The following is a 10,255-nucleotide window of genomic DNA, read 5'->3' on the forward strand; positions in this document are numbered from 1 at the left end:
GCTCCCCTGCCCTGATTCCTTGAGGACTTCCTGTCTGTGCTAGATAGCCTCCAATTTAATGCTTAAGCCATTTTAGCACATTTGACCATTGTTTTAACTTTTGTCTCAAGCAAAAGAAAAGTCAATAAAAGGACAGGGTGGTAGGATTCCACCTTGAGCCAGATTTCACACATTTTTAGTTATGCATAATCCTGTAGATTAATCATAATGTCTACTTAGCAACTATTTTTCTTACTTTTATTTAAGCACAAGATATGTAAGGGATGAAATTACAGTAATTTATAGTCAAAAACAGGTTACTGGATTAAGTGAACAACTAATGTGAGCCAATATGGAAATTCTTATATAAAATACTCTAATACTTGTTTTTATTTCTTGTTTCCTGAGCTTCAGAAATGAGCTGGATACTTTTCTTGTTGTATAAGGGGAAAGTAGAGTAAATGCTAAAATCACAGTTAAAAAACGTTTGAATTCATTAATACAACTCAGCCTATAAAATTAAGCATTGAGGTCTCAGGTTATCATAGAGATCAATGCATTGGTTTTAAAAAAAATAACCCATCTCCTCACAGATATTGTTTCTGTTCAGACTGAGGTTGTAGTTTAAGATGTGGTTTCCATCACATTCCCTACTGGATAATATATTCCACGTAACAAAAAGCAGCAGTCTGGCACATCTTGCAGTATTTGCTCAGCAACATATGAATACTGAATTAGCAGAAAAAAATAAATGATCAAAGCCTAATAAACTAAAAAGAGGTTAGATAATTTATCAGCAAGACTGCTAGAAGCCTGCAAACAAAAACATCACTGATAATGCACAGCATCAAGAGATCTGGTCTTTGGGAAGACTGAGATGGTGCTGGAATTTTGAGTTTTTCCACATGTAGGTCACTGGTTCAAATCCTTCCCAATCATTAGTGACCACCAGTGGACACCACAGGAACTATTTAGTGGTCTGTGTCAAACGACCCAATGAGGTGGTCTCAGTCCAGTTCCCTGTGAACAGGACCACAGAAATTATAATTACAAGTAACATTAAACGTCTGTATAACAGAGTTCAAGGATTAAATAAATGTGAATAAGAGACTTTAACCCTTAGATGTGGTAGGGTGGAAGGCCGGTCTTGCAGTTGAGGAACTGTACTGGGACTTGAAAGATCTTGGTTCATTTTTCAACTGCACCACAGATTTCCTGTCTCACCTTAGGCATGTCACTTAGATTGTCTGTGCCCATTTGTAAAATGGTCATGATACCTGTTTTGATCACAATTGTTCCTTCTAACCTTAAAATAATCTATGAATCTCTTAGTCAGGGCTGAGGCACATTGGCAGGATCTTGCATACTCGCTACCCAGAACATACCAGTTATGGAGCTTTGCACAAGCATGATGTTCACTTTTTAAAATGTTTTTTTGATTTCAGATACCCCATTATTTAAGATCTATGAGGCCAGAAGTCAGAATATCCTCCAAATGTGACAAGGGAACGTGAGAGAGCCACGCATCTGGAAGTGAAGCTTCCTGAAGCAACTTACCTTAAAAAGAGATTACTTAACGCATTATGGAGAATGTTATAGAACAGGTAGGAAGAAGGTATAGGGGAGTAGAGAAAGAGTAAGGTAAGCAAACCCCTACCTATTGTTAACAAGTATGGATAACCAGTTTGTGTACCAGGAGGAGAAACGAACACATGCAGCAGGAACTGTCTATAGTAGCTGGCCTCACACATAAAAAAGCAGCCCAATTTACTATATAATCCAAATAATAAAATATGTAGTAGATCAATGAAATTTTCATATAGGTTATCCAATACTCTGTTTTTAAAATAACATTCCTAGTTGTCTAGTGGTTCTGATTAATATACGAGTTATCAATATCCAAAGAGTTCAAGAAAATGTTTAATTGTCAAGTGCACAAATAACTAAGCATTTTGTGGGCAAGAAATAAAATCTAAGAAAACCATCAAGATATAGCTAAATAATCTTTGAGCAGTTATTATATAAAAAGAGTAAAGTTTATACATATGAAGTTTTAAAAAGCTAATTTTGAAATAGACAAAAATTCAGATTATTTCAAATTATGGGTTTTGTTTGTGGCAGGGTCTATGACTTTCATATTTGGAAAACACCTAGAACACTGTAGTTCCTACTGCAATCTAAGTAATGAATGATAAATTAAATGAATGATTTAAGTAGGTTTGCAATTTGAAATTACAGAGTGTACGGCTAAATCTTAAATTCGTCCCTGGTACAAAGTGGGATATTGCTTTCTGTTACGTTCCCGACAGCACTATAAATGATCACGAGGCATGTACTGAAAACAGGTGTGTTTACACTTCAGACAATTCCTGCTAAATAAAACATTCTAGCTGAGCAGCTGAAGCCTAACAGAGCTACAGTATTTTTAAGAATGTTACTTTTACTAGATTATTATAACAACAACATCTGATAGTTGCTTACTTCTAACATAGTTATGGACACTGAAAAATGACATGTTTTTCTTTCTTACTAGGTTTTTCAGCCTGATTAAAAACATAAAACATCATTCTAGTTCCACAGTTAAATTCTTAAAGTAAATGAAAATTTGTCCCATTTTAATGACTGAATGTCACGTGTCACTTAGAAGTGAAAATTGCAGGTAGTGGCATTTGATTTGAGAGAAGATGTCAGTTTGGGTGATTTACAGCTCAATGGCTAATCATTAATTGAGCAAGTGTCACACTTTTACACTGGTTGCAACACCAATGAGTGCCCTATACTGACCTCAGAAATCCTCCAGATCCTCTTTCACACACCTTTATTAACACCATGTACATGGTACTACCTTGGATCATTAACATGAAAATACTTAGTGAATTTAAGGGTTGTAGCCAATAGCAACAGCTGGGTGCTTAGCATTTTGGAAAAATCAGGCCACTTATTTAGGTCCTAAATATGGATTTAGGAGCCTAACTTTAGGCACTTGTTTTTGAAAAATCTTGACCATGGGTTTCTCTGTTTAAATAAGTAAAATGTAATAAAAGAACTACTACAATATGCTATTTTGTTGTTGCTGTTACTATCATCACATTACATTCGTGCCTACTGGATTTTTGTGACAATCTGCCATCACCTATATCAGTCACATTCATGCTGGCACCCTACATGTCCCTAAAACAGTAAACACTTAAACAGTTTACTAGTCTTCACAGCAACAAACCAAGTGTAATTCAAACCATTCTGTGAATTAAAAATAAATACATTCTGAAATATATGAAGATTTGAATCTCTGTAAAAGTCAATACCCAGACTATTTTCTTTCCCAATAGCCCTTACGTACTCAAAAAGATCAAGAGTCAGAATCAAAAGTATTCCGTCTGGAGATTGAATTTAAAAAGATTCCCTGCATTTGCCACTAAAGAAGTCATTAACAGGAGTTCCTTTAGTATCTTTCTAGAAACTGATTATGTGATATTTACAGAACCAAGTACAAAATGAAAAGATTTCAAATTTTAAAATAAACTTTTCAATAACTGAGTATTTTTGAGCTCCTGAAAAATCTAAAAGCATAGAGTAACACACTCTCTTGGGAGCCTGCTCCAAACATATTGCACAGCAAATGAAACTTTACCTTTTATTAAAGGTAGAGCAAACCACCACATGTTATTGGTTCTCTGAGTTGTTAAGACACTTTCTCCTTATCTTGAGTCTGCATTTAGTAATAATCACTGAAACAAAATAGCCGGATTGTCTCATTCACCAAACAATTCTCCTTTGTATTAGATCCGTGATTTATCTTTAGATGTATTTGGCCAGAACATTATTTTTTGCATGAAATACCTTTCAGAGTTTAATGTCATTGTCACATCTGTTTTGCCTCTCAAAGGAGGACATCTATCATACCCTGCTGGATTAGTACTTCTAACAAGTCTTCCATTATTATTTTTTTTTCTATAAAATGATCCTATATGCCCATATTTGACAATGGAGGCGTATTTAACTGTCACCCTGAAAACTTAGAATTTGTAAAGAAATTTTCTCCTGCTCGTTTCTACACACCACTAGTGCCATGCTGCTTTTAAAAATGCACTGTGGAACCTACTTTAGTGACAGGTTTCAGAGTGGCAGCCGTGTTAGTCTGTATTCGCAAAAAGAAAAGGAGGACTTGTGGCACCTTAGAGACTAACAAATTTACCTGAGCATAAGCTTTCGTGAGCTACAGCTCACGTCATCGGATGCTCCACTGACTGCATCTGATGAAGTGAGCTGTTGCTCACGAAAGCTTATGCTCAGGTAAATTTGTTAGTCTCTAAGGTGCCACAAGTCCTCCTTTTCTTTCCACTTTTGGGAGTATTAACACGGACATAAAATACAAGAAATTGATTCCCTTTGCAGAAACATCTGTGAAAATCAATCACTCTGTTGAACGACTGCATTTTCTTCCTCCCAAACGTTTGGAGGCTCATTAAACAAACGCCTATTAAAGAGATACCTGTTGAAGGAACCAGAGATGTGCCCAGCCTAGAATATAGTAGTGTCTGAACAGGCTTCTCCATGCTCTGCTAGCGAGCTGGAAATTACTCTCAGCAGTGCGGTGTGACCAACTGACACAAAAACACTTCACTACTGAACCGATCAATGCAGAGACTCGGATGAAAGGTGGGCAGCCGACGGCCCACAATCCCGGTCTCGGGCGTGCTCAGAAGTAGTTACGGGCGCTGTAATACTTTATGGCACTTCAGAGACGTGTAGCGGGATCCCGGGGATTGCACCCGGACTGAGCAGGCACGCCGGGCTCAGGCTGCCGGCGCCGATCAGCTGCCGCTGCTGCTGCCACCGAGATAGGGGTCGCATTGCAGAAAACAAACCCAAAGCTCGCGGACCATGAAGCGCAGATGGAGCAAGGGCGGAGCGGGCAGTGCCCAGCGGCCAGGCAGGAAGTGGGGGGGGGGGGGAGCGCGGCTGGTGGGACCGGTGCCTGCGGCGACTCACCTTCTGCTGCCTCCGGGCCATGTCCGTGGGCTGCTTGGCGTTGAACGGGTACGCGATGCACCTCACGATGAACACATACAGCTGCAGCCGGAGCCGCTTCTCCCTCTCCTCTTTCTGCAGCCTCTCCTGCTCCTCCCTGCCCTCGCTCAGCACCGAGGGGCTGGGGCTCGCCGGTCTGGCGGGGCCGCTGCCCTGGCGCCCCGGCTCCCTCGCGCGGGGCTCCCGGGCGGGAGCCGGCAGGGCTCGCGGCAAGCTGCCGCTGCAGCCCCCGGCCGCCGCCGCCACCACCAGCACCTCCCGCCTCTCCTCTTCCAGCACCTCGTCGGACTCCTCTTCGCTGGAGGACGGGTCCAGCATGGTGCCGGCAGCGCGCGGCCCCTACCTGCGGGCGCGGAGCGAAAGGGAAAGCGGCGCGCACCTTTCCGGACACGTCGAGTTTTACTCCCCAACCAGTTCCCACCGCGGCAGCCGCCGCCAGGGAGGGGGCGGGGCCTGGGAAGGGGGTCGAGCTTGGGTTGCCTTGGGAATTGCTCCGGCCGGCTCCTATCAGAGCCCCGGCCAGCCTGTCACTTCTCCCCGAGCGACGGGGGCGGGCTCCGGCCGCCGGCCGCCGGCGCCGCGCCGCGCAGGTGGGGAACCTGTAGCGCCCACAACAAGCACCACGTGGAACGGAATGTTAATGGGGCTCGGCGCGCTCCGCTCCGGCCTCCCCTCCGCGCTAGCCCGGAGCGCCGCTGCCTGCCGCCCGCCCGCTCGCTCGCTCGCTCCCTGGCCCGCCCAAGCGCTGTCTGGCTCCCGCTGGGAAACCAAGACAGAGGAAAGCTGCCGCCACCTGGATCCTGCTGATGTTGGGTCCCGCCGCTCCGATTGCGCCAGGAAAAACCCTGCCTCAAAACAGGGATCCAGCCAACTTTTGCCTCCCCCCCGGGCCGCTGTCTGAGTAGAGAATGCGCCGCTCCTGCTCCGCCAGAAAACAGAAATCCCAGCCCTGATGCATCTTTGCCCAACAGTCCCACCAAACCCCGGATCCAGCACTGGGATCCAGTTGAGCGTTGCCACTTTTCCGGGGGGGGGGGAATTGGGAACAACTTAATCGCTATCATGGAAACAATATGCAAGTTGGTTAATACGATCATTTGCATATAATCAGAAATGTAACTGAGGTTTTTTTTTCTTAAAATGTGTGGATCTAGTGGTGGTGAAGGAATCCATTTGAACTTCCCAGGTGAATGACATCTCCTCTTTAGCTTCCTGAACACCCAGCCCGGCCAACTGGGTCAGATTAGGGAAATGCACGCTAGACTATACCCATAAAATAAACTGCCTCGGCAAATAGCCAAAATGAGATACCTCTCACAGTGGGTTGTGCAATGTTCAAGATACCATTCACTGGGCAGCTGCTAGGGCTCCACTGGCTTCCTGGAGCTTAGCTCCCCTTCTGGGGGGCTTGAATGATGGTTTTGTGCTTTGCTAGGTGCCTTGAGTGTGTAGTGTCTCCTTCTCAAAGGGGGGGGGGGAATAATAAATCTGTCAAAGAGCTACATGGTTGTGGCAACAAAAGGAGACATCCCTCATAGTAACTTGTGTTGATCTGTGACCCTCCCTCTCCTTTCTTTGTTGAGGAATGAAATATTTAACAGTGGTGACATTTAAATTTATGATTTAAATCTGAGTTAGTATTTCACTGAGATGAAGGGAGTAGTTCACACCTCTTAGCATTACTGGTCTATTGCACGAGCTCTATCAAGGTTCATGTTTTTGAGGTTTTCTTCCCAACCTTAACAGCTAGAGACTTTTTTTAACCTATATTCTGGGGAACAAAATAGCGCCTTCAAAAACGTTGAATACTTGCTGTTTTGGATCCCTACCTACCAGTGTGGCTCAACAGTGATAGGTGTGTAACCTCTTGGCAAAGTGTGTGTGACTTCCCCCTCTTGGAGTTGAAGGTAACCTACATTAAGGATTCCTTCTTAAATTGACTTATTGGAGGACTGGAGGCCACATGATATTGATATAGACTACACAGCCTTTCACTGTAGGGACTGAAGGTTGTTTCTATTAAATGGATGTTTGGTGGCCCTTCTATGAGATGAGTTTACCACAGTTTAATTCCAGCTCCCACTTTGTAAACTCAGCACCTTCCTTTGCTCTAATCAACAAACTCAGTATAGAGACCAAGAACTGCAGGGGCCCTGGAGACTGAACTACTCCTGTTGCCCTTAAAGGAATATATATAATTGTCAGTAAATACTATTGTCCTTTTAAAAATGTTTTGTTGTTAGATAGTAATATTACCCTTGTACTCCGCATTTATTTGATGGTCCTATGCATACACTGGATTATATTTAAGCAATTATTTGCAGGATTAGCTAGCCTGTTCGTACACATAGAAGCTGCTATATTACATTAAACTTGAGTGTGCTACCAGTACAGTAAGCAACTGCACAGTGCCAGATTAAAGAATTTTGGAGCCCTATGCTTATGGAAATTGGGGGCCTCCCATCTTCTCTCAAATTTGTCCTGAGTGGTACTGTGACCCCATGTGCTAGGTTGCAATGCCATTCACTCAGAGTTGGCCTAGCCGCCCCCCTCATGACAGAGGGGGCAGCCAAGCCAATCCTGAGCAGTGTTGCAACCCCGTGTGCCAGGTCACACCACCACCCACAAAAAACTGGTGACCTGAGATGGGGGTCCAGTGTAAGTGACCAAGTGCACATTGGTTAACCCGGGCCTGCATCTGCAGCTATTATAGACTGATATAGGCTCTTTTGTTCTCAGATGTTCAGAGTTTAGATATCTGAGGAGAACTGGGAAACATTTGTATTATTTTTACAAATATTGGTCGTGCCTCTCTGTGTTTATAATGAGTTGCTTGCTATGGAGTTAGAGCAACAGGGAGCTGTTAGGGTAATCAAGCAGGAAAGGTAACGCAATGGCCTAGATAAGGAGCATCCTATTAACAGCTGTGAAGAGTCAACTCCTCGGTCTCAATCCTGGTTACATGGCTGTTTTGCCAAGGCTGAGAATGTGGAGATCAGAATTCAAAGCACTGAGATCTGCCCTAAGAGAGGTCAGCTGCTGCAGGCTGACACAGACTGATGGAGAGTCAGGGTCTGCAGCAAGCAAATTGTAACTTGTGGTCCCCAAGAGAATGGGAGGCACCTACGCTAAGTTATGTCTTTTAGTAGCTTGAGGGGGATGCCAAGCATAGGTAAGACAGTATGTGTATGTCTCTTTGTTGTTTTAAATCCATTTGTTTAAATCCTCTTTGTTGTTTTAAATCCATTTGTCTGAGTGCTACACACCTTTTGGCAAAATAGATCATACTTTGTTTTGAAGAAGGCTGCTTCTGTGTCACTGTATACTGCTACTGTACCCATGCTTCCGAAGGGAAATTCCTGCAGGTGCCAAGCCTGTTGGGACTTCTAGGTATCATGGTTGGCAACCAGGGTGTGTAACTCAGAGCGTCACTCGGAGAATGGTTAGATTGCGGGATCCCATGCCAAAGAAGAGTGGAGGCATGGGGCAGTTACTTGAAAGGGGTGCACATGGACTGGAAAAGAATCTCAGCAAGGGCAGCCTAGCCAGGGCCATGACAAACACAACCATTAGTACTGAAAGACCAGATTTATTCGTGTACGCACCAGTTTTCTCCATGGGAACTACTATATGTATACTCAGGTTTGCAGGTGTCTCATGAAAATATGTTGTTGAAATTTACATTTTTGTGGCTGACATCTGTCATTCTGACAGGGAGGATGGGTCTGGTAGTTAGGACACAAGCCTAATACATGGGAGACTGGGTTCATGCCCTTGTTATGCTATAGACTTACTGGGTGACTTTTGGCAAGTCACAACCTCTCTGTACCTTAGTTCCCCATGTCTGACATGGGCCTATCCTTGAGGTGGCTGGCATTCTAGTTACTTACCCGAGCCAAGAAACTGACAGAAGTCTGCGCTACCCAACTTTAGAGTTAGATCATCATCAGCTCCTATTTCCATCATTCTAAGTGCTTCACAAAGACAATACAGGTACTACTATGAAACAGAGATGGGCCCAAACCAGAACTCCTTTAGGCTTTGAGAGTCTGGATTCAAACGTTGTGGCTGAGGTCTATTTCTATTAAAGGCCTAGATTTAAAAATTTTGGGGAAAATTTGGCTCCAGATCTGAACTTCACAGCTTGGTCCCATCTCTACTTACCACCGATGACATTTTAAAAAGAAAATCAAATCATGCTACCATGCAAAATGTGTTTACAAATAAAAATATCTTTTAAGTTCTTTTTAACAGATTCCTGGTCCAAGGCATTTTTCAGCTCAAAAGGTACTGCATTCCGCAGACTCAGAGCTGAAGGAACAGGAACACAACCCTTTTTTATTTATTGAGCACCATCAGCGTGCATGGTGCTAAACAGAGAGGATGAGAGGGTCCCTGCCCCAAGGTGCATGCAATCTAACCTGTTTTGGTCCTTTATGCTTTTAGGACCAAACTTGTTGCTTCCTCTGACTTAAGAGGTGATAGGGCATCAGAAGATAAGTAAATTATGTGAAACATTATGATCTTTCACTAGTCCAGTGTATATATAGCAGGTAGGAAACCTTCAGGTTTTAAAGTCATTTCTGCTATATATACTCCAATTAGTCCATTCAGGTTTGTAGAAATCAGTGATATGTTATGTTTTCTTAACTCTTTGAGTACCATGGCATCTCAGTGGACCATGACCATTCCAGGCAAATTCTGCTTCCATCAGGGGAGCTATTATGCACATCCAAAGGTCCACAAGAATTCCATTTTACTGAGGTGTGTTTTTTTTGTTTTAACATAGGGCCCAAATCCTGCAGTAGGAGTTTTACTTGCATCAGCACTGCAGGATTTGGTCCTAAATCTATAATACCAACTACTGCCATATTAATCTTAGGTTGTTCATACTGTATTATCATACAATGGATTACAACACACTTCTTGTTTAGCAGTAGGATTGCTTTTGTTCTATTTCCTGCCTGTATCTTTTGTGAGGGGAAAAATAGCTTAGTTTTCTTTGATGCTTTTTAACACCTAGAAAATGAAGTGAATCTTCCCTTAGGCTGCATGAGTAGCTCTTGGCAAGGCAACAACTTTTGCAACTCCTTATCAATGTAATCTAACCTAACCCGTTTTGTTCTCTACTTCCTGCTGACCTCACAGGTTTATTTTCAGGTCATGTTTACCCAATAGTAGCCTTCCCCCCCACCCCGGCTGCTTTAAATGTTCTAATTTTCATAATTTACACTGTGATTTCTTT

At 43.2% G+C, this 10,255-nt stretch overlaps 1 protein-coding gene across 16 annotated transcripts in view; it reads right to left on the minus strand.

Moving 5' to 3' along the window:
* CADPS2 (calcium dependent secretion activator 2) overlaps positions 1–5,343 on the minus strand; it is a 555,767-nt gene extending 550,424 nt beyond the window's left edge. For all 16 annotated transcript variants that reach the window (XM_074942329.1, XM_074942327.1, XM_074942330.1 and 13 more), the window contains exon 1: positions 4,972–5,343. In XM_074942329.1, coding sequence (XP_074798430.1) covers positions 4,972–5,328 — 357 coding nt within the window. In that variant the 5' untranslated portion in view covers positions 5,329–5,343. The remainder of the gene's footprint in view (positions 1–4,971) is intronic.
* Between the last annotated feature and the right edge of the window lie 4,912 nt (positions 5,344–10,255).

Source organism: Natator depressus, chromosome 1 (genome assembly GCF_965152275.1).
Source record: "Natator depressus isolate rNatDep1 chromosome 1, rNatDep2.hap1, whole genome shotgun sequence".
Classification (NCBI taxonomy): domain Eukaryota; kingdom Metazoa; phylum Chordata; order Testudines; family Cheloniidae; genus Natator; species Natator depressus.